At 44.0% G+C, this 17,372-nt stretch overlaps 1 protein-coding gene across 8 annotated transcripts in view; it reads left to right on the forward strand.

Moving 5' to 3' along the window:
* Positions 1-17,372, forward strand: part of ODF2L (outer dense fiber of sperm tails 2 like) — a 192,372-nt gene that overhangs the window by 70,417 nt on the left and 104,583 nt on the right. For 7 of the 8 annotated variants that reach the window (XM_029617769.1, XM_029617772.1, XM_029617771.1 and 4 more), the window contains 3 exons: positions 4,734-4,805; positions 8,147-8,263; positions 13,601-13,786. In XM_029617769.1, coding sequence (XP_029473629.1) covers positions 4,734-4,805; positions 8,147-8,263; positions 13,601-13,786 — 375 coding nt within the window. The remainder of the gene's footprint in view (positions 1-4,733; positions 4,806-8,146; positions 8,264-13,600; positions 13,787-17,372) is intronic. The other variant, XM_029617768.1, reaches the window with a different exon arrangement.

Here is a 17,372-nt window from a genome sequence, read left to right on the forward strand (position 1 = left end):
GTGGAAATTGCCAAGGATGTACAGTGTTGGCAGCTGTTGAAAGTGGGAATTTGGTTGTTCTTGGGACCACTGCCTAAAGGCTTCCATCTAATTTCTTTGAAAGCCACCTTTTAAATTTTTATCAGCTGGGACCTTTCAAAGGCCCGCGTGCTCAAATACCGGGTTTTATGCACGTGGCTGGGGCTTGTGCATGCCGCGCGCATTTTATAACGTGCCCAGGCATATAAGTAAATCCTGGTACACGCACAAGTTCCGGGCCTCTCCAAAGGGGCTGGCTGGGGGGCAGGGTCATGGTGGGGCGGGCCGGGACAGCGCCATTCGACACTGTCTCGGGGAAGTGGGCATCGGCAGCATGCTGCCCCGCACAGATTACTTCTGCTCCAGAGGAGGAGTAAGTATTGAAATAAAGAATTTAGGGTTCGTTAGGTTTAGGGGGTGGGAAGGAGAGGGGAGGAGGGAGGAAGGTTAGGTAGGGGGGTTAGGGAACTGGGGGAGGCCTGATTGCGTTGCCTCGTGTATTGCAGATTTAAAAACCAGCATGCATGTGCGTGTGGCCATCAGATTTTGTACCATGTGTGCACGCATGTTATAAAATCTGTGTGCACATGGACAGCCGTGTGCTGTTTTTAAAATCGACCCCTTTGTGCAGTTTTGCATATTAGCAAACTATGATTGCATATAAAGATATATTCTTTTGGGAAACAATAGTTTTCTGTTATCATAAATTGCACCAGAAAATGTATCATGAAGCTTGATAGATTTCAAGACATGTCTGTATCTGCTATTTCATTTCTCATTTCCAGTTTTTGGATATGCATATTTTTTACTGAAAAATATATCATTCCCTGTACGTACCCGGATCAGTCCAGACTGCTGGGTTTTGCCTCCCTTCCAGCAGATGGAGAAAGAGAAAACCTTATAAAACACCCCCTCTTAACCTTGTGTGCTACCTGTATCTCCTCAGTATTTCTCTGTCTCCAGTAGATGGAGGTGGGGCAAAACCTGCGGTCTGTACTTTTAGTTAAGGTGTAGGCTAATCTTAAAAAAAAAAAAAAAAAGAGAGGATAGTTTTAACAGTGCCTTAGTGTTAAAACTAAAGTTCTTAAAAAAAAAAGAAAGGAAAGGAATCTGCAGATCAAGAGTTAATAGAAGCTCTGCCTCCCAGGGGGTTGGAAGGTCGGCCCATTCCTTAGTTCCCAGAGTGGGAGGACGGCTGTCCCAATTTTACGAGGAATGGGTCAAGATAATGACAGACCATTGGGTTCTCGATGTCATAAAGCACGGTTACGCGTTGGAATTTGCTCGGCCCATCCGCGGTCTCCGCAAGGGCCAGTTTGTGCGTCAGACCCTCGACCGGCTCCTAGGTCTGGGGGCCATCATACTCGTCCCCTGTGTGGAATGTACGAAAGGGCATTATTCCATCTACTTCATTATCCCCAAGAAGGAGGGATCCTTCCGGCCGATCCTCGACCTGAAAAAAGTGAACAGAGCCCTCAAGGATCCGCATTTCAGGATGGAGACCCTGCAATCAGTCATAGCGGTGGTCTGCAGCGGCGAGTTCTTGGCTTCCCTGGAATTGACCGAGGCATATTTGCACATAGCCATTCGGGAGGAGCATCAGAAGTTTCTTCGCTTCAAGATTCTCGGCGACCATTTCCAGTTTTATGCGCTGCCGTTCAGTCTTGCGACAGCGCCTCGTATTTTCACCAAGGTGATGGTGGTAGTGGCAGCGGCCTTTCAGAGGGAGGGTGTGCTAGTTCACCCGTATCTAGACGATTGGCTCATCCTAGAGAAGTGTATATATTACCTGATTGTGCAAACGGCGCTTCTCTGCTACAGGACTCACACAAGGATATCACAAGTAATTTAGTTGAAGCAAATATAAATTTATTATTGTATATCCTTGGAAGACACAGACTGCCAGGCCTTCAATATCGGCAGGGCATTACTGTCTCTTCCAGTATCTTGTAAAAGCTGTATTTTATAGGTTCAAATCATACACAGAAAATGCCTGGGTCGAAGGAGCTGTGCAAGGCGGCGATCGGGAGAGTTGTGGGGCTTCTGGAATCACTGGGGTGAGTAATCAATCAGGCAAAAAGCAACCTTTCGCATCTCAGATGCTGGACTTCTTGGGAGCCCTATTCGATACCCGGTTGGAGAAGGTATTTCTCCAAGTGGACAGCATCGCCAAGTTGATGAAGCAAGTTGGTCGCCTCTTGTCTCTTCTGATCCCCACGGTTTGGGACTACTTGCAGGTCCTCGGTTCCATGACATCCACTCTGGAATTAGTCCCTTGGACATTTGCTCATATGAGACCATTGCAGAGAGCATTACTTTCTCAATGGGATCCAAAGTCGGAACAGTTTCAGATCCCATTGCCACTCACAGAATCCGCAAGATCCTGTCTTGAGGAGTGGATCTCAAGGCTCCTCAGTGAATAGTGGTCACCACAGATGCCAGTCTGTCAGGTTGGGGAGCTGTCTGCCAATCACAGGCGGTCCTAGGAGCCTGGTCGACGGAGGAGTCGCAATGGACTGTCAATTGCCTGGAGACGAGGGTGGTCCGGCTGGCACTCCAACTGTTTCTGCCACTTGTGCACAACCGAGCGGTATGGGTGCTGTCCAACAATGCAACAACGGTGGCCTATATCAACCGTCAGGGCAGCACCAGAAGTCGTCCGGTAGCCACAGAGACGGCAAAGAAGCACCTCACCATTCTGGCAGCATCACACATTGCAGGCACGGACAACGTGCAGGCAGATTACTTGAGTCGACAACGGATCGATCCCGGGGAGTGGGAGCTATCCGAGGAGGCAATGGCCCTCATCATTCGCAGGTGGGGGGTACCCTAACTGGACTTGATGGCAACGCAAAGGAACGCCAAGGCCGCCCGCTTCTTCAGTCGCAGACGGGAACACAGAGCCGAAGGGGTCGACGCCTTGATTCTTCCGTGGCCATCCAGGATTCTACTCTGTCTTCCCTCCATGGCCGTTGATCGGCAAGGTTTTATGCTTCATAGAGGTTCACCCGGGGAAGGTGATACTAGTGGCCCCGGAATGGCCACGGCACCTGTGGTTCGTAGACCTAGTCAATCTGGCAGTCAACAGTCCTCTTCGACTGGGTCAACTTACCCACTTGCTACGTCAAGAACCCATATTTTTCGATCAGGCGGATCGCTTTTGTCTAGTGACTTTTGAGCGGAGGCAATTGAGGAAGAAGGGTTACCAGGAGGAAGTTATCTCTACTCTCCTACAGGCACGTAAAACCTCTACCTCATTGACGTATGTTAGAGTATGGAAGGTGTTCGAGCTATGGTGCAAGGAGCAGGGGGGGTCCTTCCTCGCCGTTTGTCGGTGTCACAGATTTTGGCGTTTTTACAGAAAAGCCTAGCTAAAGGCTTGTCTTTTAATTCCCTTTGGGTCCAAGTGGCGGTGTTGGGATATCTCCTAGGCAAGTTTAATGGCAGTTCAGTCGCGTCTCATCCTGATGTCGTTCGTTTCCTTCGGGGGGGCGAAGCATTTGAATCCTCCGTTCGGTCTGTCTGCCTTGGAGCCTGAATCTGGTACTTAGAATCTTGTGTGATGCTCCTTTTGAGCCCTTAAAAGAGCTACTTTAAAGGACCTCACTCTTTAGACAGTGTTTTTGGTGGCTATTTGCTCAGCTCGTAGGGTGTTGGAACTACAAGATCTTTCTTGTCGTGAACCATTTTTACGCTTTACAGATTTGGGAGTCTCTCTTAGGACCATTTCGTCCTTTTTGCCTAAGGTGATTTCTTCTTTCCATCTGAATCAGTCTGTGGAGCTTCCAGCCTTTTCACATATAGATTCAGATGCCCCGCATTCTAGGAAATTGAAGCGTCTAGATGTACGGAGAGTTCTTCTGCGATATTTGGAGGTCACCAATTCTTTCTGTGTTTCGGACCATTTGTTCATTTTGTGGAATGGTGCTAAGAAAGGAAGACAAGCTTCCAAGACAACTATAGTTGATGGCTGAAAGAGGCTATCTCATCAGCTTACATTTGTCGGGGCCGGCCGGTTCCGGAAGGCTTGAAAGTGCATTCTCTATGCGCTCAAACCTCTTCTTGGGCTGAATGTCAGTTGGTGTTGCTGCAGGAAATTTGCAGAGTGGCGACTTTGAAGACGCTTCACACTTTTGCGTATCACTACTGTCTGGACGTCCAAGCTCTAGACGATGGTAATTTTGGCAGAGGTGTTCTTAAAGTGGGACTCTCAACGTCCCACCCTGTGTAGGGAAGCTTTGGTACATCCCAGCAGTCTGGACTGATCCTGGTACGTTAAGGGAAAGGAAAATTAGTTCTTACCTGATAATTTTCATTCCTGTAGTACCACGGATCAGTCTAGACGCCCTCCCTTTAAAGGGGTTTTATAGTGAGAGTCCGCTTGGTGATTTATTTCTACTGCAGAAGCCAAAAGAAGGCTACATGTTTATTCGACTTTATTGATCAGTTCAATACTTTTCTAGTTCTGTTATATTGCTTGATCTGCAAAGTTCTAGATTTTTGGCAGCACTGTTATCCTCCAAGTTATTTCTTTGATAAGGTTTATACTGAGGAGATGAAGGTAGCACACCAGGTTAAGAGGGGAGGCTTTACAAGTTTTTTTCTGTTTCCATCTGCTGGAAGGGAGGCAAAACCTAGGAGCCTGGACTGATCCATGGTACTATAGGAACGAAAATTATAAGGTAAGAACTAATTTTCCCTTTCTTCTGTTTTAGAAACTTAAGAATAAGGTGCTTGAGACAGAAAAGTATTGTCAAGATCTTTCTTGCTTTCTTCAAACAGAAAAGGTAGCTCAATTTTTACCTCCAAAAGGCCGCATCTTAATTTGATACACAAAAGAACATGTCAAGGTAGTATTGGACAGGGAGATTTTCAGTGGCTAGTGATTGCATGAAGCCCCACTCTAGGTTGCAAAGTTAACGTGGTGAAAAATATTTGCAGGGATTTGAAAATGCAGTTACTGTGAATTCTTTTCTGATCCCACCCTTGGTGCAGACTCTCTTCCCTGCTGAGGGCCCAGGGCGATATTTAAAAGTCCCTTTTCCACAGATAAATACTTGTTTCCCCATGAAATCCCTTTTAAAAGTTGCCCCATCAGTATATTGGATATAGTGGGGGAAAAAAAAGAAGTTCAGGTATAGATATAAATACCTCATGGAGGCAAAATCTTGAAAATATGCAAAAGTATTTTTGGGAGAAGATTGTGTGATGCAGTAATTCGGAAACTTCAAAGGTATTTCTCAGGAATCATCAATCCAGGGTAGGTACTTTGCACTGGAAAACATGGCCCATGAAAACAATAAAAAATATAACTAACAGAATGTTTAATTTATACATTTACAAGGATAATTTAGAAAAATAAAGCCTCAATTCAGAGCACAGCTGGTCGCAATAACAAAAACTGACTTTTCCTTTTCTGCATATTCCTGGCAACATCTGGGAACATTCTCACATTGCAATTTAAAAAGGTATCATCTCTGTCTGAAATAAAGCTGAAGCAACTAATCTCTGAGTCCAAAGCCAGACTAAGAAGTGATATGAAAGGTGAAGATTGTTCAAAATCAGATTTCTCCAAAATACAGTCACATCCAAAATATCTATATCTTGAGAAGAAACTGCTTGTTGCCCCAGAGCCTCCTTCTTAAGTGAGGCAAATAATATGCCAGAGCCAGAGGTGGTATATTTTAATTGGGAACCTTTACAATTTCAGTAAACATATCTACAGGAGAAATTAAGGGATGCTTCGAAAAGTTCATGAGATGCAAATTATGGCACTTACCACATTCTTCAACATTTCCATCTTAGTCAATAATACTAGATTCCCTTTTAACAATGCTTCTTTGTTATCTTTAACTTGTAGGTAGTTTTTTTTTTCCATAGACAAGCAGCACAAGACAGGGGATATAATTTGATGATGCTGAATTGGTTAATTCTTTCTCAGTTTAGAGTTTTTAGTCCTGTGAGCATGCACTGCAATTTCTATATTGCATTCGCTGCGTGATCTTCCCCCAGTCTGTCTTTATCCACTTGTGCATGAACAGTTGCAAAAATTCTCTCTTGTGTTGCCACCGCAATAAGTTGTTCTAAAAAAACAAAGAGGACCAAAATGTAATGGAAGTTATCATTGAATAACAAAGGAAGACCCTGTTTAAATTATGTGGAAAATGTCATCAAAAATGGCTATGGCAGATCTTCAAGATCTATGCCTCAGAGGCCTCGGACAAGCCCATGACCGTTTCAGCTGTGGCCCTGTGCCAAAATATTCCTAAAGGCCTTGGCTTATAGAGATCTCAGGCTCAAATATGAGCTCTCCAGCTCTTCTGAGCAAGGTCAATCAAAACATCAGGGAAAAAAAAGTGTCAAAGCACCTCACCAACAGAATCTTCCTTAGATCCCCGCAGAAGAAAATTCTGCGCAGGAATCTAAAAAAACGTTGTGACTTGAAGTGCTCAACATTGAGAGATCGTGACACAAATTCTTTAGTGCTGAGACCTCAGGGCAGAAAAAATCTTTGAAATTGAAGTTCCTCAATATAGAATCCTCTAAGAAAATGGAGCATTCATAGTTGCACTGTGGTGCACACTTAATGGCGCTAACATACCATGGAGCAGATAACTTGGCCCATGATGCTGAAAAACAAGTGCGAAAGCATTAAAAAAAAACCTTTTGGGCACACAACTGACTGATTCTGGCAGTATCCATGTTGGAACCAATACTTCAGTGAGTGTTTTCTCATGACCTCCAGTGTTACAGATTCAAGTTTCCTACTACTGCTAAAGGTGAACCTGTGTTACTATTACTGCCATTAAAGGACAGTCATTCCTTTGCACAAAAACTATGGTTAGATTTTGTAAAATCACAAGCTAAGGAATTACCAACTGAAAAAGTATCAGATCAGATGCAAGCAAGAGCCGTACAGAAAGCCTTATTGCTATTCTCACAAGCATAGATATGAGTATTCTTATTATAGACAAAGCTCAATATACCTGCAACAACTCCATCAACAGCAGTCCAGAGCTAAAGACAGAGATAAACAATAGCAGAGGCAGACTCAGTAGCCTCCTCAGAGGCTATCTTCCAGTTTTTGACAGAAAGTCAAACATCATTCAAAACCCATTTTCAGCGCTAATGATGGGGGGAAGGCTCAAATTCTTCACATCTCAATGGAATCAAGTCACAACAGACAAATGGGTATTGAAAATCATAAAATAAGGATACCATCTGAAGTTTTAGAGATCATCACCACTAAATCTTTCATGCCACCAAAAGCATTCAAAACAGCAATGGCAAATACTCAATGAAGTGTTGGAATCTCTTCTGATATTGAAAGCGATATAGCCAGTCCCTCAACATCAGAAAAAGAAAGGATTTTATTTCAGATACTTTCTAATTACAAAAAAGACACGCTACTTAAGACCAGTATTAGATTTCAAAGAATTAAACACTTACCTAAAGAAAGAAAAGTTCCAGGTGAGACCTCATTTGGAATATTGTACACATTTCAGAAGACTGCTTGTTCAAAAGGATATAAACAGGATAGAATCACTCCAAAGGGTGGCTACTAAAATTTTCAGTGGTCTTTGTCTAAAGCATATGAGGACATGCTTAAAGATCTAAATATGTATAGCCTAGAGGAAAGGTTGAATAGAGAAGATATGATATAGACATTTAATTACCTACACGGTTTCCATGCACATGAGTCAGGTCTCTTTCAAAAGAATGATCGAGATGAGGTGTCATGGGATGAGGGTGAAAGGAGTAGACTTGGAGTAATCTAAGGAAATATTTCTTTACAGAGAAAGCAGTAGGTACATGGAACAACTTCCCTATAGATTTGATGGAGACAAGGACAGTATATGAATTCAAGAAAGCAAGGATAAATGCAGGATCTCTAAGGGGGAGAGTGGTAGAGATTGTAAAGCTGAATAGTTGGTGTGGATAAGCAGAATCAATAGGCTTTTGATCTTTTTCTGCCATTATGTTTTTTTTTCTCTCTCTCTCTCTGTGTATATATATATATATGTGTGTGTGTATATATATATATATATATATACACACACACACACACAACCATTACGTTTCTATATATATACACATAAACACAAATATAATGTATTTTTATTTCTAGGATAAAGCAGTGAAAACAAAGGAACTATCCTTATCTATAGAAGCAATGCAAGATCGCCTACAAAGCCTGATTGAAAAAAAGGAGGCTGAAAATAGTCGTATAACTGCTCAAATACAGGTTATATATATTTGTCCTTTTGTTTTCTTGTTATTTCTGACGTAAATGAGTTCTGCCTCACCTTCCAAAAATGTCTTTGATCCTCACCGTCCATAATTTTAATTAATAGTATGATTATTTCCCTGAGGACAAGTAGTGCACCTAGGATACAACTGGGTGACAACATTCCAATGATGCCAAGCCAAACATCATCTTCCAGAACTTTCTTAGCTCCACCGTACATGCGCAGCAATTCCCACACCTCCACGCGCCTGCAGCATATCTCAGTCTTGTTTTTTCTGCAATTTTTGTTGGATATCTGTGTCTGTTTCATCATGTATGAGAAAGTGACTGTCACTACTTGCTTTGGCACCTCCGTCAGATGTTTTAAACTTACAGGTCTCAGAGCTGCAGACACCACTGAAAGTACAACAAGAAGCCCAGACATATCATATACTTTCCAATTCTGAGCCCACTGCAGGTCGTGTAGAGAGAGCACTGATCTACTGCTTGGGTATGATCTCCTCCACCTTCTGATTCTGAGCCCACTGCAGGAATACAGAGGAAAGTCCTGCTCCTTTCTCTGGGTATTATCTCCTATACCTTCCAACTTTTAGTTCACCAAACACAGGCACATTAGAAAGTATAGAGAGGGGTGCTGATCTGCTTATTGCTTTGTATTTTGATATATGCTTTTATATTTGTTTATGTATTTTAATAATTTTTGTTAAATTGTAAGCTGCTCTGGGACCTTTTTGGGAGAGGGCAGCATTTAAATTGAAGTTGAAAGTGCAGGTGAACTTTACAAACTTGCATCACCAACAGACACATTGCACAATTACAATTACAAATTATGCGCTTATAATAGATTTTACATGAAAAAGGACATTCAGATTACAGCCTTCTGAGGTAAAAATATCACCGACACCATCATGTGTATTATATTTCCATGCACCAGAAAACCCTGCAAAAAACTACTTTGAATCCATATGGTATTAGGCCTATTGTAACAAATGTTGGTGTTGATTTGGTCCTCAGATTTGCAACTAAATAGGAACCCTCATATAAAGCGAGTGATTAAAGAGGCATTTTATAAGTTAAAATTATTGTGCCCCCTTAAGAACCTATTATCTTCGGAGCACTTTCATACTATATTACAGACATTATTTGGTCAGTATGGGAATGAGCAGTGATTCCCAAGGGCCTGGAGACAAACTAGTCTAATTCCAGCCTTAAAACAGTATTTTCCTGTACGTACCCAGATCAATCCAGACTTCTGAGTTTTTCCTCTCTGCCAACAGTTGGAGACAGAGAAAGTTTCATTGACACTGTACATAACCCAGTGTGCCACCTGCAGTCCCTCTATGTCTCCAGCAGATGGTAGATGGTGTAAAACCTGCAGTCTGGAGAGAAAGGAAAAAGAAAACAGATTAAAAGACAACATTTCTGGATCCTCCCAGGAGTTGTGAGGTCCTGGTGGGGCCATCCCCCCTGGTCTGAGGCGCATGAGCAGGAGGTTGGTGACCCTTCTGATAGTTCGGTCTGGAGGTCCGTGGGGTGGACATTTGGTGGTCCAGATCCCTCATCCTCCACAAGATAGCGGTGGAACCTGCTGACAATTCTGCACTGCAAGCCCAGTGGAGCAGGGAAGTATCCCTTTTTTCTCACAGGACAAGCAGGATGGTAGTCCTCACATATGGGTGACATCATCAGGATGGAGCCCAATCACGGAAAACTTCTGTCAAAGTTTCCAGAACTTTGACTGGCCCCTACTGGGCATGCCCAGCATGGCACTAACCCTGCAGCCAGCAGGGCCCCCCCTTCAGTCTTCTTTTTTCCGCGCAGCAGTAGCTTCACGGTAAAGGAGCTCTGCAGAGATTCCTGACAGGAATTTTCCTCACGGAATTACTAAAAGCTAATTTGCTCCACAGGGGTCCCTTCTCTAACTTTTTTCAGACCATGGTACTCCGGTAAGTTTTTACCTGTTTTCCATTGATTACCGTCGAGTTTGGCCCTCGCGGCCTACTGTCCGTCGACCGTACCGCGACTCGATTTTTTCCATGGCCATGACGTCTGAGTTCCGTCGGTGCCCGGACTGTACCCGCACCATGTCTATCACAGACCCCCATAAAGTCTGTGTTATGTGTCTAGAACGCGAGCGTGATGTCTTTACCTGCACCAAATGTGCCCTAATGACACCAAAAGGTCGCAAGGCCAGAATGGAGAAGATGGAACTTCTCTTCCGTGCTCAAACCCCGATTCCGTCCATTGCATCGATGTCGTCAGAGCCGGCACCGTCAACTTCGCGCCAGCATCGACCACTGGCCGGTGACCACATGGCATCGACGACTTCTTGGCCATCGACACCCTCTACTCCCCCTCAGGACCGAGGGAATCGCAGGGACAAACATCGCCATCGACCCCGTAAGTCTTGGACCATCGAGGGAGAGAAATCATCGACCTCGCCATCGTCCGAGCTGCTGTCGAAGAAACCCCGTCCAGAAAAGGCACCGATCGTTTCTGCGACCGGGTCACCGAGGCAACCCTCACCCAACAGGGGATCGGGAGCCGCGACTCCGCCTCTAAAGGTGGTCTCTCCAACTATGCCTCTGCCTCCCTCTTCTGTTCCGGAGCCGGGGTTGCTTGCTCCTGGTCTACGAGAACTGGACCGGATGGTTCAGGAGGCCATAGACAAGGCAATGCAATGACTTCAGGTTCCTCCGGCACCGACACCGGTACCGATTGCGGAACTGATCATCGACCCAATTCCGGCAGCACTGGCACAGCTGCTCTCCAGGATGGAAGCGCTCATGGCCGCTTTTCCACCGATGGACCCCGGGTCTCCGATGACTTGGGCTGTAGGGTGCAGACTGCTGTGCTCAGAGCTCTGCGGAGCATTGAGCCACCCCACCACCGATCCTCATGCCAGTGCTGGAGCCTTTGCAGTCTATTCTAGTGCCTCTGCTTGAGTGTCTGGACATCCTTCTAGGCGCCCTCTCGACGCAACTGGTGCCAAAAGGACCTTCAGTTCCCCAGCAGCCACCGATGCCCCTCTCAGGAGCGATCCCTATCATTGGATCCTCTGAGGAGAAAGATACAGCCAGTGCTGCATTCCCAAGACCCTCGGTTCCCCGTGTCTTTGCCCGGGCCCTCTGGCCTCCCACAGTCCTCGGTCCCCCCGTTACCCGGGGAACAGTCGATTCCCGCAGGGCCCTCAGTGCCTCTGAAGCCATCTAGACCCAGGGCTAGGATCCTCTGAGCCTCGCCTGGGTCAGCCCCATGACGGCCTCAGTGAGGAAGAAGGCCTCTATGACCCATGGGGGGACGATTCCTCAGAGTCTTCCTCCAAATTCTGAGACGACCCCCCTCTGAGCCTTCCCCGCTGAAGGAAAGGCGTCTGTCCCCCCAGAGGATCTCTCCTCAGTAATCCCACCCACCACCCCGCAGAGTTGGGTGGTTCTTCCGGTTTGTTGTCTTATTCTTTTGCTCGTATTTTTTTTTATCTCACTATACGCACGTCCTTGCATGGACGTGCGTAAAGTGAGTGGCATGCTGGACATGCTCAGTGTGCTGGTCAAAGCTTATAGAAACTTTGACAAAAGTTTTCCTTGCTGGGCTCCAATGGATGATGTCACTCACATGTGAGGATTAACATCCTGCTTTCCTAGGAGAACACCTGTTACAGGTAAGTAACTGTGCTGTCTCCTAAGGTCTGCATAAACCAGATCAGCCATTTAAGAAACAGACTTTATTTTCCTGGCTTTCTCAATATATCCCCTAATACTATGACTCTTCAGGCCTTCAGCTACCTGGTATGTTAAAGGCTCATCAAATTTGAGCAGTTTCAACTATGGCAGCTTGCTTATTTATTATTTTTATATACCGACATTCAATCTCAATTGAGATATCATACCAGTTTATATTCAGGTACTGTAGGTATTTCTCTATCACCAGAGGGCTTACATTCTAAGTTTTTGTACCTGAGGCAATGGAGGGTAAAGTGACTTGCGGGACTTGAACCCTGGTCTCCTGGTTCATAGTCCACTGCTCTAACCACTAGGCTAGTCCTCCTCCCTATTCTCTCATCGGTCAAAAACATCTCTCAGGTAGCCAGATGATCCTCAATTCTTACGTTTACTAAACTGTTGAGAACAAGATTCTTGCAATGATAGCAAATTTGGACAGGCAATTCCAAGAAATTTATTTTGTTGAGAGCTTCAACCCTCCTTCCTCCTTCTTCTGTTAGGTAGCAATTCATCTAATAGTAAACAAAACAAAACAAATACACTGCAACCCTTAGCTAGGGAATATGCACTTGTTTCATTGAATTAGTCTTGTTCGTCCACAAAAAAAGCTGCATGGAACGTATCACAAAGCCCCTCTGTTTCAGCCGATGTAACAGAAAGCTAAGTTGCTTACCTGTAGCAGGTGTTGTCTGTAGACAGCAGGTCAAATCAGCCACACAATTCTTCTCTCCTCCCCATAGGAGGTTGAGGGAACTCGTCTTTCTGAGAGAGTATGGTCACATCTGTGAGAGGTGAGCAACTTTGCTATATACTATACACAGGTATATTAGCACTGGAATCCAGAGTGTAGAGTAAAACAGTTTTGTCTGTTTTTCTTACCTGCAAATTGGTGTGTGCTCAGAGCACAGAGCTGAAAAATCTGAAGTCACCAGTTTGAATTCTTCTGTGAACTTGAGCAAAGTGCTTAACCATTAGGGCAGAGTTGAACAGATAAGGATTGATCATAATACCTTGCACTACTGTGTCTTATTTATTTATTCTCTTGGTTACATACTACCGTTTCATTTTATTATCATATCTTTCCATGCACTACTGTGTCTTATTTATTCCCTTGATCACTTATTTTTACCGTCTCTTATTTATGTACCATCACATGTATCCACATAGGCTTATTTATTTACTCTACTATACTATTTCATTAATTGGAAGAAATGTATATATTGCATTGTTCAATTTTCCCCCTCTTCCAGCTCCAAGTTAATTTTCCCTGTTTTATTGTAACTTTCTCACACACGGTATTGATTCACTGTATTTAAAGTTTCACAGTTTATTGGGAATATTGTTTATTACGTTACGCTATGCTTTACACACATTGTTAATTGTAAACCGGGTTGATGTGATATCTGTCATGAAACTCGGTATAACAAAAATAATAAATAAATAAATAAATAAATAAATAATGAAATGTATTGAGCATGGCATTCATGATAAAATGATTGCAAATTGTAACATATTTATAGTAACAACTATTTATACACAGCCATTAGAACATAGTAAATTAACATGAACTGTGCTTTTATTACATAATACAGTTCAATATGTTTTGTTACAGGATCTAGAAAGGATAATGACAAAAAGAAAGATGGAAATTGAAGATCTTAAACATGAAAATTTAGCTGTGAAGGAGAAAAGTGCACTTGAGAGGGAAGCTTTAAAAAAAGCAACTCGAGCCCAGAAACAAAGAAAACAGCGTTTTGAGACTGCTGCAGAAAACCTTGCGCCTCAGATCAGAGCTCAGGCAAGTGTGTGGTGCAAGTTACTTTAGTTTACTGTAATGTGGTTTCAAAATACTTCTGCATACACACTGAAACTTCATCATCCTTTTGCTGGTAGTTTGTGTGCACCGTGTTATAAGATAAGATCACAGTGCTAAATTCTCTGTGGGATCTACAGTCTTAATTTTGCATATCACTGTGAGCCTGCTTTTTATAATTTACTTGATTAAAGAACATGGTTAACAGAATGAAAGGAGAAAGTAGAAATGTTCATATGTAAGAAAATGTTAAATTAATGGATACTTCAACAGTGAACTAATAGGAAGATTTTCTTTGTAATCAGCAGGCTCACTCTTTTCTCCCACCTCATTGCTTTTTCTGAATTTCTCATCTCCTGATGTGATCTGTTTTTTTTTCTCTTTTTACCTTTATGATGTTTTCCCTTCCATTAACCAGATAATAGATCATAATAAAGTATAAGCAATAAACAAAATGAGTTGTTCAGAGCTGAATACTGAGAGTAGCAGAGTGAGTAAGTGAAAGGAAATTTGCTCTTAACCTTCAAATATGCAAGTGCACTACAGATTTGTAAAAGATTCTACAAAAATCAAATCTTACAGCCTTCCAGCATTAAATACTATTAAAACAATGAGACATTACATTGAAATTATATTAAAACACATTAGTTTAGAAAATTAAAAATACCTCCAAGCTTGACTTATTCAATTCTGTATGTTAAAGCATAAATTCAGATTTGCCTAAAAGTGAGATGAACTGCTGGGGATGAGATGCAGAGTGTGTGATGACTTAAAAAAAACAAAAACTTGGCAATCTTTTTTTTTTTTTTTAACATGCCATAATATTGGCTGTATGCCACACTACTTACTATTTACACAGGACCGGATTTTAAAAGCCCTATGTGCGCCGGGCCTATTTTAAAAAGGCCCAGTGACGCGCGTAAGTCCCGGGGCTTGCAAAAAGGGGCGGTCCGGGGGCGGGGCCAGAGGCCTCCAACACAGCCGCCATTTGCTGCTCTATTGGAATATTGCGTGCCGGCAAGCTGTTGGCGCATGCAATCTGCGCCTGCCTCCAAGCAGGTTCAAAAGGTTAGATAAAAATTGTCGGGGGGGGTGTTTACAGTAGGGCTGGGGGGGGGAAGGTTAGGGGGAAGGGAACGGGGGAAGCCCGCGGGCGTCGGCGCATGTAAGGTGCTCTAGTGTGCACCCTCTTGCGCGCGCCGACCCCCGATTTTATAACTTGCGAAAAGGAGGCAAGCATCTGCTCTTCTTGTGGGTGCATGCAGAGACAGGACAGTAACTGGCCCTGGATGTGAAAGATTCATTTGAGGGAAAAGAGGTGATATGCTTCTTGCTACCTTGGCTGCAAGAGTAGTCTATTCAGGTCCTTCAGTACTGCAAACTGGCTAGGTTTTCAAGATATCCACAATAAATATGTATGAGATGCATTTGCGGAGGCATTAGTTGCAAATACATCTCATGCAGAGTAAGGAGATAATTTTAGAAGTCACTTGTGTAAATGTAACATACTTTCATAGCAATTTTAAAAAGCCATTTATTCATGTAGAGTGCACTTACAAGTGAATATCCTACGGAGAATTCAATGGCTCATATTGTAGTAATTTTCAAAAGCCTACTTACACAAGTAAAGTGCATTTACACGTGTAAAACCCAATTTTAAGTGTATAAATGCTTTTTACACAATCAAGACGTAAGTGTGAACATCTTGAAACCCCAACTGGCTTGCAGCACTTGAGGACTGATGTCGTCTGTCCCTGCTTCTTTTGTTTTCCTTCCTATGCTTTGGTCTCTGTTTGCAATGGTCAGTGTTTTTAACTGCTTTCTCTGTTGAGGGCTGTCAATCTCTGCAAGAGAGGATTGACACTGCATGAGATTAGAGCATGGCCAGGTGCACATTACTGTCTGTATATATATGGACATGATAGGAATATGAGTGCTGAAAGTGTGCTTAGGAGGACAAGTGGTGAACTGAGGGAGAGGGGTGGCATGAGCATGAAGGGAGTGCAAAGAAGAGTAGTGGAGTTCAGATCATGTTGGAGAGGGAAGGGAGACTCCACTTGTAAGGCCCAGTAAACTTTGTGGGACGAAAGTAAGGAAGAAAGGCATGGGAGATGATGGAAGAGTGGCCTGACAGTATCAACCAGCAATGCTAGGGCATGGGGAGGAGCAGGAAGACGCAGAACTGTTAACCAGTGGTACTGAGGCAAAGACACAAGTACGGATGCTCAAGTGCAGCCAAGAAAACAACGCAGTTGTGGAATGTGCTCTAAATCATTACTGCATCCAGTTCGCTAAAGATTCATCATTCACAAGTTATCCAGCTAAATGCTACTTTTCAATATTTTTCCTGCTTATCTGACTAAATTTTAGATGGATTACTCATTAACTGTCTAAAAGTTAGTCAGTTAAATTAGGGGTGTTTCTGGGAGGAGTTCAGTTAGCTGATAAGGGGATCATTTACTAAGCTACCTTAGGCCATTTACTGTGTGAAAAACAGCATTTTTCATATGATAAATGGCCTAACGAGGGGTTGAGTGAGATATTTAAAATATCTACTAGATAAATGAAGCTTGGCAAATGCGCAGTAGAGAGCAGCTCTACCGCGCATGCGCGGGCGAGCACGTCGGTCAGAGCTTGCCTGTAACAAAAATGGCGCTGGGAGGAGCAGTAGCGGCGGCGCGCGCGCGAGGGAGGGAGGGACCTCCCCCGGAGATCTTCCGTTTGTGCCATCCGAAGGGGTTGTGAATGAGCTGAGAGACGGGGAGTGACTGATGGAGGAGGAAGTGACTGAGGGGGGAGGGGGGGAGAGAGGAGGGAGTGACTGAGGGAGGAGGGGAAGTGGGGAGGGAGGAGAGAGGAGAGAGGGAGGGAGGGAGACTAGAGGGGGGGAGGTGGGAGAGAGAATAGAGGGTGAGGGGAGAATGAGAGGGGAGGGGGAAGGAAATGGACTGAAAATATTTTTAATGTAGCCTGTTGTTACGGGCTTAACGGCTAGTCTTACACTATTTGAGCCCCGACTCAACACATATTTCCCTGTACATACCCAGATCAGTCCAGACTCCTGGGTTTTGCCTCCCCTCCAGCAGATGGAGACAGAGAAGTTTTAATGGACTCCGTCCTATACTCCTGAGGTGCCACCTAGTCTGTCAGTACTTTTCTGTCTCCAGCTGATGGTGGAGATGCAAAACCTTTAGTCTGGGTTTAGTGTTAGGTTTTTAGTTTTGCTGGTATTCGTTTTATAATTTTCTTAGCATTCAGACAGATGGAGAAAGAGCAAAGCTGGTGTCACAGTATATATCCCCCTGCTCTGACATTAGCCCTCCAGTATTCTCCGTCTCCAGCAGATGTTAGATGTGCAGCTCCCTACTGAGGATTGCTTGTTTAAAAAGGAAAAGTAAAGGAGAATAAAGGATTAACAAATGCACCTCTTCTCCTTATGGTCCCTCCCTCAGTCGAGTGCCTCGGTCTGGTAGCCAGTTCTGGCGTGGACTTAGCTGCCAGGAGAGATTCAGCTGAGAGGCAGGAAGCCGAGCGCAGCAGTGAAAGTAATTGCCCTCTCCCCCCTGCTGCT

This window comes from Rhinatrema bivittatum, chromosome 10 (genome assembly GCF_901001135.1).
Source record: "Rhinatrema bivittatum chromosome 10, aRhiBiv1.1, whole genome shotgun sequence".
In the NCBI taxonomy this organism is placed as follows: Eukaryota; Metazoa; Chordata; class Amphibia; order Gymnophiona; family Rhinatrematidae; genus Rhinatrema; species Rhinatrema bivittatum.